General features: G+C 36.6%; 1 protein-coding gene across 1 annotated transcript in view; it reads left to right on the forward strand.

Moving 5' to 3' along the window:
• WDR64 (WD repeat domain 64) overlaps positions 1 to 17,949 on the forward strand; it is a 55,349-nt gene that overhangs the window by 35,511 nt on the left and 1,889 nt on the right. Inside the window, exons 14-24 of the mRNA XM_066545676.1 lie at positions 622 to 791; positions 2,581 to 2,757; positions 3,682 to 3,812; positions 5,121 to 5,198; positions 6,853 to 6,943; positions 8,417 to 8,453; positions 9,817 to 9,950; positions 11,359 to 11,464; positions 13,092 to 13,153; positions 13,562 to 13,671; positions 14,467 to 14,652. Of these exons, the coding sequence (XP_066401773.1) occupies positions 622 to 791; positions 2,581 to 2,757; positions 3,682 to 3,812; positions 5,121 to 5,198; positions 6,853 to 6,943; positions 8,417 to 8,453; positions 9,817 to 9,950; positions 11,359 to 11,464; positions 13,092 to 13,153; positions 13,562 to 13,671; positions 14,467 to 14,652 (1,282 nt within the window). The remainder of the gene's footprint in view (positions 1 to 621; positions 792 to 2,580; positions 2,758 to 3,681; positions 3,813 to 5,120; positions 5,199 to 6,852; positions 6,944 to 8,416; positions 8,454 to 9,816; positions 9,951 to 11,358; positions 11,465 to 13,091; positions 13,154 to 13,561; positions 13,672 to 14,466; positions 14,653 to 17,949) is intronic.

A 17,949-nucleotide genomic window follows, 5' to 3' on the forward strand; every position in this document is an offset into this window, starting at 1 on the left:
TTATGAAAGCTGCCTCACATGAAGAGGAAATGATGGCCTTTCCCACACATATTGGCTAATATTTCTTGTTTCTACCTGGGAACATCTTTCATGGATCTTAAGACCACAACAGAAAGTGAATGTTGTCAAGTCTTACAAAAGAAAAGTCACATATAACTAATTGCTTTACTTAAGAAAATTCTGTAGCTCCTTCTCCCCAGTAGCTCCCTGGGATAAATCCAGCAATCAGGCCCCTCTGCTCATTGCTGTCACTCAGAGCCCAAAGTCTTCTGCCAGATAGTCCACACTCTACTCTCTGATAATGTTATTCAGAAACTGTAAGTAAGATAAGCAGAGATCTTTTATCCTGGGCTGCACAAAAAAAATAGACATGGAATAAAAGATGGAAAAATTGAGAGGGTAGTGGTGTTTTCTGTTAAGGTTTTTGGCCCTACAGCTGCTTTGCTAAGAAACACACAGTTACAATTTTTGAAAGACCAGTGACCTAGCTCTTGATCTCAAATTGGATTTTCTCTTTCTTTCTCTTTTCCCTGTTTGGTCTTACTTAAGATTCTGGATTTGCAGCACAGGTTATTGCTTAAAGTTCATTCCCTTTTCTACATTTTTGTCATCCCTGTGTAGGAACAGTGAAAATCTGGGAGTTTGAAAGTGGACAAGAAATTAAAGCCTTGCCTTTAACACAAGACAGTGATGATGAGCATCGTGTGCTGAAGATAGTATATCTGAAGGCTGATGAGGGTCAACATGCAGTTATTGTTTTGGAACAGAGAGGGAAGATAAAAATAATTCAGGTTTTTCAAATATGCTTCCTTTTCCCCCACTAATTTCATTAGGTAGCCCCTCATTTCTGAGGTAAAATAGGACTTTTTTTATTAATTAGTAGATAAACTTATAGAAACTATCAAGGAACAATCTATTTTTTCAACGTAATCAACTTAGCTTTTTGCCCTTCTGTCTAGTGCTAAAATGTTTATTAGTCCATCACTGGTTTCCAGCATTCTCATAATTTTTTTCCTCAAGTTTGCTTTTTCATTTGTGATTGAGGTTTCAATAGTTACAGATCCTTTGGGGTAGCAGCTTTAAAATATTGCTGTTGTTACTACAGATAGTGTTTAGTCTATTTAAAGAACTTCTTAAGATGATATTTTGGTGAAAGTATACCTTTTTTTTTTAATTAATAGATTAAGACTCTGAATTCTTAGGAACTGATACCAAGAAACAAGGCAGTAATAAATCAGATTGACTTGCTTGGCTTGATTTTGAGCATCTACTCTGTGTTCCTTTCAGCTAAAACTAGCAGGATGCATTTGCAGCTTACAGTAATTATGGCTTACAATAATTATGGCTGACTTCTCAGACAAACCTTATTTCTGTGGAATTAAATTCTTCAAATTGGAATTTTTAACTTGGAACAAAATTCTTCTGAAACTTTAAAGCAGCTGTGTGCAAGGTAGAAAATGTGGGTTTAGACAGGTGATATATTTGAGAGTAAAAATAAATATACAGGCTCTCATCTCCATAAATAATATATTCTTTCAAGCCTGCTAATGAAAAGCTGCTTTATACAGGGTTTTCTTCTGTTATTCTGACTGTTTTGAAATACTCCATCACATTACTTGCTCTTCAGCATTATTACTGAAATGACTTAACAATCCATTAAGTGTAAATGATGTAAATGTATCCCTTGACAGGATTGGTGAGGAGTTGAATCTCCTCCAAGTCTTTATGAAGCTAAGTAGATTAATACTGTTTCACATACTTGCAGAACTACATTTTTCCACAAACATTTCTGTGATAATGAGAAATACAGGTTGTTTTATTATTAGCTTTGTTAAAGGCTTTAAATATAGTAGTTAGCAAGGTGAATGGCAGTAGCAGCCTAAAACAGTTGATCCTTTGCAGGACTCTACTACAGATCTCTCAGTTTTTAGTCCTTTCCTAAAGGTATTTCTTGTTTGATTAACTCAATAGCATAAGATTTACTAAAATCTTAATTATTGCTTCATTCTGCAGCTCAAGACATCTATGAAAACACTAGCAAACCTAAGGAGCTGATTTCAGTGACACTTCTCAAAATGGACATAAATGTCAATGTCAGAGCAGGAACTAGATACTGGAGTGAAACTGTTATAGTTGGAAAAGCATCAATGCCTCTAGGCACGATGGGGAGGAATCAGAGACTCAGGGCTTTAGCTGAGCTGTAGCTTCTCTTCTCACACAACTGCAACAACCATCACTTTTGCTGGATGTTTTGGTAGATATGAAATGGAGAGTAACAATGTTTGTGAAATAAGCAGCTAAAACTAAGGAGACAACTTACTTTAAAGAAGTAGTTAAAATGAGTAAAATCAATAGCTCTGAATTCCACAGCTGCACAGCTTCTAATTTAACAGCAGGTAATTTAAGGGGAGCTAATATGTCTAGATGAAGCTTCAGTTTGCAATTTAGGCATATGCTAGTTAATACCTGTAACAGTTTTTGTAATTTGTCAAAGAAAACAAGCTTTTCATACACACTTACTATAATTATGAATAGAGAAATTCTTTCCTTCCTCTTTCATTAAGTCTGTTATTTTAATAGGGTGACTCAGCTCAAACAGATCTATATGTCACATGGGTGCTTCCTGAGATAGTGCCATTTCCACAAAGGAATCCTGTTGTGTATCTGTCACTGAGGCCTGCCCCCTTAGAAACACAAGATTTTTTTCCAGAGATTCGGCTTCTATGTAACACCAGTTCCATGAAAAATGATAAAGAGGTGAGAAACACTTCAAAGTTTTGCAACATTTACAGAAGATTATAAAGTAAAATGTTTACTGTGCTCACAAGGATTTCATGTTTTAGCCACAGGACAACAACCAAATAATTATTCTTCACTGTGGTCCCTTACAACCTTACACGTTCTATGATTCTGTGATTCCAAACTTTTCAGTATACTGAAATAAATACACAGAATAAATCATGTTTCCAAGGGCTATATCTTCCTAGAAGTCCATTGCATGGTTATCACCATAATTAAGGAGTTGCTCTGGACATAAACTTCACATTCCTGTACAGTATCGTAAGTTGAGGTTCTCACATAAACACCTCTAGAAATGACATGTCTTTCCTCCTATAGCTAGGCTGACCTTTAGTAGTAGTGGCACATTCAGATCAAGCTGAGTGATTCCATTTTCTCCTCTTACTGCTTCAGTAAAACAAAATGTCAAATTTATGTTTCAATTTAACTTGAGTAGTCCACAAGACTAAAGTTCTGTCTTGTAAAATTTCACTAACTTTGTAACAGGTGTGGATGGTGTTTATGGAAAAATCATTTTATCTCTGTTCAGTGACTTCTTCCATTAACTTGATTAGAATATCTCCACAGATACCTACTTATGAGTAATCTTCAGCCCTTACATTTGTTTTTAAATGCTCAAATTGCAACTGTGCTGTAAAAAGCAGGTCAGGTTGGAGGCCCCTGTCCTCTGCAGCTGGGAGTCTCCCAATACTTTCACTCCCTTGTTTTCTCTGGTGCTTCTATATAGTTAAAATACAATAGTATTAAAATAGCATCCCCTGTGCAGTTGTTGTAGACACTGTCAATTTAGGCATTTTGTTCTATTACCAGTTAAAATATTTCACTGCCTATAGTATCCTACTGTTACTCCTACTCATTTTTTTCTTTTATTCTTCTTTGTAGACTTTTTTATCTTCTGTGGATATTAGGTGTTTTGATGTTTTACAACTAGAAGGAGGCAGATTGATAGCTACAGGAAGTGCAAATGGTGAAATAAATTTGTGGGATTTTGAATCTGCCTCTGTGACATGCCTGTAAGTATTATTTTCATGCCTTTTGATCTCCAGTATGTCACACAAACTTTTCAATGGCATACTAGAAATTCCGATATGCCCAAATATAAAGGGTGATTTACAAGCAGGAATTAAAGTAGCAATTTATGTGGGCCCTCCTTCCTCCCACTTCAAATTACTTTGCTAGCTAGTCCTGACATTGCAGGTAGGAGAAGTGATCAGGGCAGTCACTGGGGAAAGGGATGATGTAATTAAAAATAATGTTTTAATGTAACTCAGCACTGCCATTGAAGGAAGCTCTCACTATGTAAATCACTCTAGTCATGGACTAGAGGCTGCTGCTGAGCTGTAGAAACATCCTTATTTTGGAAGCTTTGTGTTTGGGAGGACATTTGGAACTAATGCTACTTCCGATGATAATTGCAGATGTTCTACATTATCAGTATCTCAGTCGCTGTCCATACCTAGAAGACTAGAAGTCACATTCAATGAGGAGAAACATGATGTGATTTTGGAGGTTTGAGAGTAAAGATCTTTCAGAGAAAGTTACAAAGAGTGATCACAGGATGGTTCCAGATACTCTTATTACCATTAAGCTGCTACATCAGTAAACTGAACAATGGCAATATATCTGGTTAGACTGAGTGGAGCAGCATGACAGTATTCCCGTGTTAGTGAAGGAATACATGTCTTTTAGGACCATACAAAGTCAATATTTAACTATCCTACCCAAGAGTTTCACTTCATCCTTCATGTGCAAAATTGGCAAATTTGTGAGAAAGTGAGACAAGTTTTCTGTACCATGAAAAATAATCAAAACTTTACTGCAGTTCAGACAGTTCAGAAGTGGCTCTTTCTTTATATTTGCTTCCCTGTATATGAGGCAGCCAATTCATATTGATGCATGGAAGACAGGAAAGTCAATGTTAGTAGAGTACTTTACCCAAGATTCACATCACTGTTTGAGTGCCAGGAAAAAGGTGCATAGCTAACATTAATTTAGTTAGTTAAGTTACTTCACTTTCCTCTTAAATACCAATCCTCAAGAAAATACTTGGCTGAATGAAATTTTCATGATTCCATCAGGTACCTTTTTTCCTGCGACAGGCACGTTCTGTATGTCTTGCCCACTAACATTAAACCATCATAACTGATTAACTGATTCTGAAAAACTGTCTACAACTTTAGGCTGCATGCATTCTGGGAAATGTAAAGTTTAATTTTTTTAAATTACAAGTTAAATGTGAAACGTTTTCTGGAACAAAACACAACCTATCTCATATATATAGGTTGTATATATATATCCTGTACAAATATCTTTGTTTTCAGGCGTAAAACTACTGAAGACAATGAGGTCTCTGGAGTCAATGCCATATTATTCCTTGTACGTAGTGTTTCCTCTTCCAGGTAACGGTGCATTTTATCTTCCTTGGCACAGTAATTTGGTATTTTGTTGTAGTAAAATGATGCAATGTTTCTCCAAGATACATTATTTGAATTGAGATTTTATTTGTAATTAATCAATTCAGGTCCATACAGTTAATTAACTTTCCAAGTCTTAAACTTTCATAATGCTTGTCAAGCAATATGATATGTTAGTTTTTCCACTCAGCTCTCCCTTTTTCCTCTAAATGGTCTCATAAGTCTCAGTTATGTTGAAGAATTCAACAGAAGGTAGCTTTTGCCCAGTATCAGTTTTCCAGTGTACCATAACTTCTTTTATCTCTATGAGATAATTTTGTGGCAGCAGACTTTTTCTTTATTTTAAACCTGATAAAATCCTCCTGCTTTTAGGTACTCTCAGCAAAGAGGCAAGCACATCAAAGGGTGTAGCCAAAAGATTCCTCTTAAAACAAGCTAGAAGCTTCCATAGATTGGTAGTATTGGATAAAAAGAGAATTTTAGACAAATATGCTCATTTTGAAAGAAAGGCATTGCACCTGTATCTCACTTCAGAAACACTTGTCTTCCCATGGATATGCAAAGGCAGTCGTAGCCAAAAGGATTCAGTATTGTTTAAATATTTATGAAGCTTTAAGTTTTTAGCAATTCGACAGCTTTTTTGCTCTTGTGAACCATAAAGCTGGTTTATGGCCTTATGTTGCTTTAAAATCTTCAAGAAGCTTATGCGACTTGATTATCAGTACTACTTAATTGAATGTAAATTCTCTTTTTGACATTATAACTTAAGGATTAGTTTAAGAAATCCTTGCTAAATAAAAGAAGGAGTGATTAAAATTCATAAATAGATTTTTTTTATAAATGAAGATGAGCTTTTGCTATTCTTAAACAGGAGAATCCTATAATGATTTGGAAAATCATAGTCTTAGGATGTTTTGTATTTACTGGGAAGATACCTGGATAAATTTGTCTGTGATCATACACACACACACAAAAATGGTCAAGCATGATAGCAAATCTGTAAAATCAAACACTGAAAATTGCAAACTTATAGCCATAAGTCTGACCAAATTTAAGTGGACTACCCCAGCTGCATACTTTCTACCTATCCCAATTATTCAGATACTCTTGCCAAAAGCAGAGCAGCAGTGACACTAGTGTGTTATGTGGCAAGAACTACTTATTAACTCAGTCAGAATTTTTCATGACTCAGAAACAAAACCATTGCAGATCACATACATTTTTTTCATTATTTTCTTCCACAAAACCACCTTATTGAGAGTTTTCATAACACTTTTAAAATAAGTTTTTATGATTAATTGAAAACTATTTGCAGAGTAAGTACTGTGTAAAATGAAAGGGAAAAAGCCATTGGCAGGCAGTTAATTTTTCCTTTTTGTGCCCTAAGGATGAATACCAATGTTACTTTTCAATTACTATGGATTCCATTAGCTCAAAACTCCTGCCAGGAGAGGTTGGCTGTGTAATATGTAAATATTGCCTTAGAAAAATATATAAAACCAATAACCCTTAGTCTAATTAGTCTAACCAGTTTAAGTGCTATTTTATTATGCTTTTTAATGCTGGGTGATGTTGATTTCCAGGTATCAAATAGTATTTTCAAGAATATCAGTGATCTTCAATAATTTCTTTCACACAGGAAAAGAAGTTCCGTGTCCTCTGCTCATTCTGTGAGGAGTGATGCCAGTGCCATTGCAGAGCACAAGGAAAGTTCTTCAGACCTACATGAGGTAGGTATGCTGATTTGATGGATTTGGTAGCATTCAAAACAAATTTCTGATGTCGTTTTGATTTTAAAATACTGCAACTTACTAAAATAACTCCCTAACACCATCCACAAAACTAAATATCAAGAATTATGACGAAATTATGAATGATGAATTATGAATGAGTTATGAAAAAATTAATAATTAAGAATTATGAATAATTATGAATAATTAACAAATATTTGTTTAGTTTTGTAAACTGACTGTCACAGTGCATGCGTTAAGAATCCTTTGTTAGTCAGCTGGCTCTGTGACGCAGCGAATAGCTAACTATCAAAGTGTTTGGCAGATACTTATCACAAGCAATTCTGACTTTCAAATGGGGGTATACAAGGATTCAGGGTGAAAGGTAAAATAGACAAATCATGAATAATTGAATAACTTGAATAATATTGAATAATAGCAGAACCACTTCAACATTGCAGCTGCGTTTGCTTGGATACACTCTCTCAAATGAAAGTATCTTTTTTTTTCTTTTTCTTTTTTTTTTTTTTTTACCATCACTGTATCAGTGTCTCAATCTGGATATTTTTGCTAAGGTTAGTGTTATGGGTTTTGTGACACTTTTTGCCTTTCTATGCCAGAAGGACATGCCATACTTGCAGAGCAATAAAAATTAAGTAGGCAAAAAGAGGAAAATCCTGCTGCCTCTCAGATTCTTACCAGCATGTTGTTTCAGGAGAACATGGCACTTGGATAGATTCCCAAGCAAACTCTGACTTAATTGCCATTTACAAACTAATGTATCCAATACACTGTGCTGTCTCCTCATTAGAACAAATGGAAAGTGATTTTCAGCCTTTAAAAAAATCCCTGAAAGTCACATACATTAGGCCTTACACATAAATGTGTAGGATGAGATTTAAGTGACTTGTCTGAGATACATCAAACACTCGACGCCGCAGAGTTTTCCCTGCCTTATTTGATTTGGCAATTTCTGAGGTCAGTATACTGATTACTGCCAGCCTTGGGGATCCTCAGAAGCCTGTAGCAAGGCACAAATGAGGATTTCTGAAAATTTTCTTACTGAAAATGCAGACATGAGTAAATGTTTATATATGTATAAATATATTTTTAAACTTTGTTAATTTTTGCTCAAGGCAGTAACAAGACTATATGCATGTTCTGAATGACACTCTCGAAGAGATCTCGGTTACATTCACAATTGTGATTGCTTGTCTTAAGAAATTAAGGCTATTCAGCCAAATTGACATTTAACATGCTTCTTAATTCCCATTAATTTTGGTTTTGATTTGTTCATCTGTTGATCCTCTTCAAAAAAGTGTTTCTTGTTTACACTCAGTGGAAATTGGAGAAATATTTGAATAATCAAACTAAAAAAATGAGTTCTTATAATAATTTTAACTAGTGAACTGTTCTGTAGTTACATCCAAATTCCACTTCCTAATTCTCTTACATTTCATTTGTTTCTTTTAGAAAAATGCAGAAAGTGAGGAAATTAATACTGAAATAAGTGATGAAATTAATACTGAAACAAGTGATGAAATTAATACTGAAATAAAAACAGGTACAGAAAGATGTTTTTCATTCTTTTTGATGTTGATCCATGAGTTCTGCCCAGATTATTGTAGAAACTGAGTTTGTCAGTTTGTCTGGCAAACTTTGTTTAGAATAATTGGGATACCTTTGGTATGTGGAAGACAGATCTCATCATCCTCTTCTCCCTCCTGATTTGCATTTATTTCCCAAAAGCCAGGCCAGGATGCAGGATATGCAAGACCTTAATTGCTTTTTTCTTCAAATTGACATGAAAACACTTTCAGAGTTTGGGAATGTCAACTATACACACTTTTCTTCTACATAAATATTCAAGCAATGAATTATTGAAATAGTATAGCAAGAGCCAGCTTGAGTCAAGCATCAGTAAATGGCCCCACAGACAAAAGCTGTGAAACTAGGTGAAATTTTTGAAAGAAAATTCTTCATTATGGTGTCTATCCTTGAAAAATCATAATCAAGAGAGAGCCTAGTGCCTAAGAGTTAAAGCTGTGGAAATGAGTCGGTGAATTTGCAAGAAATAAATGCTCTAGATTCTTCTGAATCCCTTAGAAATTCTCTGCTGGAAAGCAGAATTTCCCAATAATAAGAAATTTGATCATCTGCAATATGGATTTAAGACCAATTTATTTGGGGAAAAAGCATACCCTAAAACCAGAATATTCCTAAGCCTTGTTGCCCAATGAAATAGACACTCATGTTAGGTCTTGCATCCACTGAATGTCTATGAAGGTCCTGCCAGCATCTCCAGCTCTGGAAAAGTCACAGCAGAAACTCAGAATGGGTCTCTGTGAACATCCCCTTGCATCTAGCAAAAGTTTTCAATTGGAGAAATAAGTATAGAAATCTATGATTCCGGAAGTGTTAAGTGTCATGTCATTATTAAATTTCATTGCTGAATTCATTGTTATCTCTAGAAGCCTCATGCAGAGGCTGCACATCTGCCTGGTAGCTGTCCTGATGACCACTGTCCTGCACTCCTCCTCTACTCCCACTTGTGCTTGCAGTTCCTGTAAAATCTATAAAAATCCTGTAAAATGGCTCTCTTCTAATTAAGTTTCCCCTACATCACTGAGCAATAGTTCTGGCTGGTTTAGATAAGATAATGAAGATTGTTCCCATTTCTTTTCAATTACCTTTATCTATGCCTCTAATGTTTTTAGAGTAATGCCAGCTTGATGATGGGTTTTATTTTCAAATGTAAAATAATTATTTTTCTAATGTAAAATAATTATTTTTCTAATGTTATGTAAATTCTGTGCATTGAAAAGTAATACTGAAACTTTTTGAGAAAATATATGATCATTTGTGTTCCAAAGCAGAAGAAACAACTAGCTGTAAGGACACCCAAAATCCAGAGGTGAATGAGCAGTTGTTGAAGGCTAGAGCAGGACTATCACCTCTACTGGCTTCTGCTCATGAAAGTAGCTGTATCCGCCTGTGGAGCATTCAGGTACCCAACTGAATGTCTTTGGGAAGGGACTGGAAGACTGAGAAGATAATTCCACTCATCTTTGGAAAATTGGTCTTTAACTAGCAATTGCAGCAGCAGATATTTATTGCATCTTTTGGTAATCAGTTTCTTCCATGGTCACAAATTAGTTCTGCTTTAGTAACTGCAGCAGGGCTCAACGGCAAGCGGAAAACAAGGAAACATGACTTCAAGTAATTATAACAAACTGACTCTAAATTTTTGTGAAAGTCTAGAATTTGATTATTCACCCACAACATTTACTTTCTAAGACAGGATGATAGGCAAGGCAGAGTGTCCTACTGTCAGAAGAGGCTAAATATGTCTGGAAAATAATGCCAGCTAGCACTAGTAGGGTAACAAACCAGGAGAGAATAGTGTCCTGGTTTGTTAGAATATAGTCCTAACACAGAACATCTCCAACTGTTATGGGCCTGAAAAGCCAGTCATGCAACCAAATGGCAAAGGCTTATTTGTCATATCACCTCAGATCTAGAAGACTTTTCCAGGTATCATATTACTCTAAATAAGATACACAAAGTAAATACAGCAAGAAGGGAAAGTACCATGATATTATTGGTTGATTGGTAATATTGCTCATTGTGACAGACAGTGGTCATAAAAGGTCAGCTATGTAAGGCTTGAACAGGAATCCCAGCTAAAGCAAGTCATAGGAAGAATTTTTCCCATGGGAAGAAAGATGGTGAAGGTAACCTTGCAGATGTTTTATGCAAAAATAGAAAATTATGGTAAATGTATCCAAGTATTGCAGGTGTGAGCTTTGTTGGGTTTTGTTTTCTTCACAGTTGATATATTAGTGTGCTTAGATTCCTACAGGAATCTCCAAATTCATATGCCAGTGGTGTCATCATTGGAATGATTGTCATCATCATTACATGGGTGACAAAATAAGAATCTCCTTATCAGCAAGACATTCTCCCTCACACCCTCCCAGTCCTGAAGAGGCAATAATGGAGGAAGTCTGCTGGTGCTAACTTGAAAAATAGAACAAGTTGGTGAAGGAGATATTATGGGCCCATTTGCAGCAAAAAACAGTGTTTCAGTAGCAAATGAGGGGCATACTGATACTATTCCATAGCGAATGAGGGGTAAGTGGTGAAGTAGGGGTAGGTGCAACTAGACTGACTTGCCTGAAGAATTAAAGAGCTTGTCCTTTCAGTGTACAAGAGACAGCAACCCAGAATAATACACAGCTATTTTTGTCATCAGTAGATTTAGGAATTTACCTTCTTAGCAGCTTTCTGAATAGATATGAGCTCAGTAATTTTGAATAGATAAAATCAATGGCACTCATATTCTGATGAAATAATATTTTTAATGTAGGTATTATAAGATAAACATTGTTTGTTTGTTTGTTTGTTTGTTTTAGGGAAACTTGATGAAAGAACTTCTGCCATTTGCAGGACGTCCCTCAGGTCCTCTGACAGCACTGTGTACAGACACCTTCACTAAAATTCTTTTGACAGGCAGTAAAGGTGAGTAAACATTTTAGTCATTTTGTTCAGGACAGTGAGTAGGACAAGAAAATATCATTGTGTAAATGTGCCAGAAATGTGGAAATGATGATCCAAGTGCTGCCAGGTTTTCTCCATCAAAGCTATAATTAAATGACTGTAAAAAGTGTTTTATAAAAGGATGGTAGATTAAAGGTTAGTGTCATAGTATTATCAGTAGAATTGTTTTCATAAAAGACATTAAAATTTTCTTCATTCATATGCCCTGAATATACTTTCCATCTAAATTATGATATTGATCCCAAGGGCAAAGATTACTGCTAAGAACAAGCAAAAATTTCAATTCCATGGTAATAATACTAAATAAAAAGTTGCATCTTGGGGTGTACCAAGAGCTGTGATTCAAACACTCATACAGAGTGCACAGTAATGGCTCCAGCAGTACACAGCTGTTTAGGAAAAGCACTTGTCAATGCTAGCAGCTCATTGCTAAACCTTTAATTTCACATGAAATCTGACTTTGCTTTGGCAGAATGTTTATCTGCTGTCTGATTCTTCTTCAAACCTTTGGAATCACCCTGGCAATTTTCCATTTCTGTGTCCATCATAATGTGTCACTTTTCTTTTAAAATACATATTAGAACTCTTTTCTGACAACTTCCTGCTCCTATGTGGTCAGATATTGGATGGAGCAAGGGATTTTTCCCCTTTTCTTTCAAAATTGAGCAATAATTTGACTTTTATACTGAAAATGATGAGTTTCCACTCCTCTCGGATTCAAATGAGTAAATGAGTTCAGAAAGGCAGCATGCACTGAACAGGATTTCAATTAATTGTGGAAAAGTATCCACCCTACTACCTATTCATTTGATACTCTCCCTTTGCCTTTTTGTGTTTGTGTCACTGTGTATTTGCTTTTCATGCTTTCCACACTCTTCTCTTTTATCTGCGGTGCTGCTACCAATTTCCTTTCCCCTCTACAGATTTTTCCTTGTTATAAAAAGGTCAGCTTCTCTGCCTGCCTCCTCCCTTGCTTGCAATTTACAGTCCTAGAAATCAAAGGTTACTGGTATGAAAGTTGGAATTACACAAAATATTCCTCTGTCTTGTAGTAGAAATGAGAAGTGGAAGGCAACTTCATCAGGAAAGGGGGAGCCTAGGCAGTTGTTGGCAATAAGGAAAGTAGTTCTTTGATTCTAGTTTCACATGAGTGCACTAAAAGGTTGTAAAACATTAAGCATTCATCATGTATACAATTAATTAAACTTTGTCCATTTTACCAGGATTGAAAACCAGTGTAATCCCCAGGAAGCTCATACCTCAGCTGTGCAATAGACAACTGTCATGATAAGATGACTTGTTTTTCACTCATAATTTAAAGAAAAATATTTACCTTACTTCCATTTCAAACCTACCCAATTCATGACACATTGTTCACAACTTGCATATGTTTCTTTGCATATTAATGAACAGTCCATTATTTCTACTCTGAGCTTGACAATAAAACAGTTATATTCACTGTAAACTAACTGACCTGTGTTCTCTGCTTCATTCTGCCCAGTGTCTACTGAGAGTCAATGGTAGCAACAAGTGGAGGTGTAGCACTAAAGAAACTTACTGATGTTTTGCTTTCTCCTTTCTGCAACAGAGGGATATATTTTTCGCTGGAACATGGCCTCATTCTTAGAAGATTCACGAAATATAAAAAATGTAAGGAATTATCTTTCAGATCTTCTTAACTTGAACAGTATACCCAGACAAAGAGAAAAAAATAATGCAGAGATCTACAGGGATAAAAATGTTTTCTGCATATAAAGATCATATTTTGTGCTTGAAATGATAATTTGATGCTGTGGAAAAGAAAAAAAAAGAAAAATATAAGTAAAATGGTGTTAGCATTATTTCATTATGTTCAAAGAAGGTACATTAAGAATGAATTTATCCATGTTCCCTGGATAGTGTTTCTACCATATGCCATTTGCAGGCTGTTTCATGGAGGGATTATTTTTTCACCTCTTCTAATTTTCTGAAAGACATGCTGATAAATCCACTAAGCTAGCAACCATGGTGGGGTACAGAACTGCCTCAAATGTGGTTATATTGCTTTTTTCCCCTCAGGCAATAAAGGAGGAGCTCTGCTGGAGGGCACATGCTGCTGAAGTGGTTGACTTATTTATTGAAGAGGAGAAAAATGTGGTAGTGACAGCATCTGTTGATGGTTCAGTCAGGTATAAAATGACTGACACTTCTTACTGCTATAGCAAATCAGTTGAGCTATCTTCAAAGATCCTTTTCTTGCTGCACTTGCATATAGGCTAGAACTTAAATAAAGTGCATTTAAATAAAATGCACTAGGTGCATTTTCTGTTCTGCACCCGAAAGAGATGGTTTTAATGTAGCACTTATCCAGAAGTCAGATCTTTTGCAGACTGTCATTTTCTTTCAGCCCTTGATTTACTTTGAACACATAGGTAATGCCTACAAAATTTTAAAAGTTGTCTCCTGTTCTAATCCTATTTTAGCTTTCAGTACTTGTTAAATTGACTTGGATCCTAAGCATGGCATCTAATCGATGTGTATGCAATTAGACCATGAAAGCTTGAAGATACTTGATAGACACCTATAATTCCTTCTCAGCTAACAAGTACATTTGAAGGAGTTTCTCTTGCTTTTCTGGAAGTATTAAATGAAGAAATTTTGTGTAGATCCTGCTCTGGTGACAGCACTTTACTGCAGGAACAATTCAGGATTTTCGTACATTTACTGCTAATTTTCAGAAATACAAACATGAACTGGGTTTTTTTCTGTTTTTTTGCAACAACCTTCTGATTTTTTTATCACTCTCAAATTATTTAAATTATAAAAACAATCTCATTGATGTTTTTTATGACTAGCACACTGAACTCTAGAACAGTGCTGCGGAATTTGATAATGTACACAAATAATATCTCACTTCTGTTCCACTTCTAAAAATATCCATTTTTCTTTTCTGTCCTTTTGCACTGCTTCTACTATGTCTGTAGGCTTTGGCATGCCAGGACTGGATATTATTTTGGTTTCTTTGGACAAGCCAGGAAGTTTGACTTAACAGATACCAGTCGGTTGATTTTGCCTTCTGATGTTAGTGATTTTTCTGCTATAATTAAAGAGGAGAGAAAACATACAGAAAAGAAGAAGATTGTATATCCTCTCATTCTGGACAGAGACAAGTAAGATCTCATACATTTACATACATGTATGATTGGGGGAACAGTTTTGAAAATACGCTTTAAAAACACCTTTCATCTGAAGGTCAGAAAAAATAGTACTATTTGTTATTCAGAAAAATCTTTTTAAAGTTGGTTTTTGACCCAGTATGGATAAATCTTTTCCTTTTTATGATTGGTGACAGTCAGGATTAGGTGATGTTCAAGGTTTGAACTCAGTTTATAGTGATGACTAGACACTTGTCTCAGCTTTTAGTCTAATTAGAGGTTTTATATTATATATGCTGCTCAGGTTAACAGCCTGTTACCTGAACAACTTGATGTGAATAGTTTTGAGCAAAATACAAATCCTTCTAGAAGAATAAACCAAATTTAATCTTTCAGTTTAAGAAACGGTCATCTTAAACTTGCTGGGATGTTATGGATACATTCACATACATGGGTAGAGGATTCACAGATCATGGCATTCTGAAACTAGCATAAATGTGTGTTCAATAGCAGTGTTGAGCTTTTCTTCTAGGTAGAGTTCTTAAGGGAGATGGGTTAGTTACAAGCGCAGTCAGAGAGCCTTGGCCTGTTAGTTTAAGTGCATATTTCTAGTCCTGGAACACTCTGGTTCATTAATTAGTGGATTAACCAAACGAACAGAAATATTGAAAAGGGCATCTTCAGAGGAAATACATGCAGTGTCTTAAGTAACAAAGCAATCCAAATATGGGAAAAAATATTTAGGACTTAAAAAGTTGTGCATTGTTTAGTGGTTAGGTTTCATACACCATGTCCATTCTTAGGCTGCCTTTCAACCAAAGCAATTTGGGACAATGGAAAATCTCTAAGGTGTTTTACTGTTACCTCATTTAATTTGGTATCCTGCTAATAATTATTATTCCATGGAGTTCTTACTAATATAAGTAGTGTCACTGCAGTCAGAACAGTAACTCATCAATACAGAGAAGTGCTTGGCTGTGTTTGAAGGACCCCTGTAGTTCCTCTGAATAGTCAGCAGCCAGTTTGAAACCTCTGGAACCAAAGATATAATTATTGAGTCAGCTAATCTGAAGGAAACTTCCCATAAATTACACGCCTGTGTCAAACTGTGACTACTTTTTGAGGATTCTTCAAATATTTCAGTAAAGGAGAATGGCTATCATACCTTTTAAACACATTAACTAAACAGACAATGAGCAAGAAAATGAGAAATGCTTAGCTGTGTAGAGAACTGGGGGAAAAAGCAGCCACCACTCCATGCAATAGAAAGTTTCAGTCTAATTCTAAAAGCTTTGTGTGCTGTCACCTCAAGTGTGACTTGGTTCCTCTGGATTTACTGTACCAAATATTGCAATGGAGAGCTTGCCAAGCATCATCCAAAAGGCTGTGTTACTTACAGATGGTAGGCTTTGTACTCTGCAGGATGCAGACAATTGTCTTGGGACAAGTCACTTATCTTTGTGATGCTAGTATAATTCACTTATTGGATAACTCATACGATATTCATCACCAAGATAACATTTTAGGATCTCGATTAACAAATCATGTTATAAGTGTTATTAACAGATATATATTCATTGAATCGTAGAATCATTAAGGTTGGAAAATATTTCTAAGATCATCGAGTCCAACCATTAACCAAGGACCACTATATTCACTTATAAACCATATCCCTCAAGTGCTACATCCAGATGCCTTTTGAACACTTTCGGGAACAGTGACTCCACCACCCCTCTGGGCAGCATGTTCCCATCCCTGACTACCCTTTCAGCAAACAAATTTTTCCTGATATCTAATCTAAACCTCCCCTGGTGGAACTTGAGACCATTTGCACTTGTCCCCTTGTCATTTGGGAGAAGAGGCCAACCCCCACCTGGCTACAGCCTCCTTTCAGGCTGTTGTAGAGATCAATAAGGTCTCCCCTGAGCCTCCTATTCTCCAGGCTAAACAACTTCAGCTCTCCTATCTGCTCCTCATAGGACTTTCTCAATCGTTCATCAGTTCTGTTGCCCTTCTCTGGACTCACTCCAGCACCTCAATATTCTTCCTGAATTGAGGAGCCCAGAACTGGACACAGCACTTGAAGTGTGCCCCTACCAGTGCCAAGTATAGGAGAACCATCACCCATAGTCCTGCTGGCCACACTATTTGTATATGACAGATTGAATATCCCAGAATATTCTGAGTTGGAATGGACCCACAAGGATCATCAAGTCAAATTCTTAAGTGAATGACCTGTACAGGGATCAAGCCCACAACTTTAGCATTATGAGCACCATGCTCTAGCCAGCTGAGCTAGTGACTGTGTGCCATTGTCATCCTTGGCCACCTGGGCACAGCTGGCTCATGTTCAGCCACTGTGGATCAGCACATCCAGGCCCTTTTCCATGAGGCAGCTTTCCAGCCCCTCTGCCCCCAGCCTGTAGTGCTATCAGGGGTTGTGTCACCCAAGGGCAGGACCTGGCACCTGGCCTTATTGAACTTCTTACCATTGGCCTTAGCCCATTGGTCCAGCCTGTCCAGGTCCCTCTGCAGAGGTCTCCCACTTTCCAGCAGATCAACATTCCCATCCAACTTGCTGTGATCTGCAAACTTACTGTGGGTGCACTCAATCTCCTCATCCATATCATCAGTGAAGATATTAAACAGAACTGGGCCCATCAGTAAGCCCCAGAGAACACCACTTGTGACTGGGTGCCAGCTGGATTTAACTCCATTCATCACCACTCTCTGGGCCTGGCCATCCAGTCATTTTTTACCCAGCAAACAGTGCACCTCACCAAGCCATGACTAGCCAGCTTCTCCAGGAGAAAGGTGTGGGAAAATATTCCCCAAATGTGCACGTACTTGAAAAGACACAAACCCATCTGAGCAGCACAGGTGGTTACAGTTTAAACAAGCATCTCAGGAGTTTGAAAAATGATTAAAAAATGCCAGCAGGTAGATGGAGTCATATAGAAGAATGGTCTCAGTTTCTCCCTGCAGTTCCTTAGCTTGTGTGACCTGACCTTTTTTTCTGATTATAAAGGCAACTGTTAATCTGCACTAACAGACACTCCAGATAATTTCTTCTCATGACTAAATTTGCAAACCAGACATATCAGCAGAGGACACCTCTGTTATGAAAGTCACATTCAGGTGTTCTAGTCAGAACTTAAAGAAATGCTAACTCTCGTTATCAGAGAGTTAGCACATGACTCTTGTAAATGGTGTTTATATTAAGATTTCCTGCCTTCTACAGGTGACAGTCATACCTGGATTGACAAAATATTAGTGACATTCCATGACACCTAGGAAGGTTCTAATATAAAT

The sequence above is a fragment of the Molothrus aeneus genome, chromosome 3 (assembly GCF_037042795.1).
Source record: "Molothrus aeneus isolate 106 chromosome 3, BPBGC_Maene_1.0, whole genome shotgun sequence".
Taxonomy (NCBI): Eukaryota; Metazoa; Chordata; class Aves; order Passeriformes; family Icteridae; genus Molothrus; species Molothrus aeneus.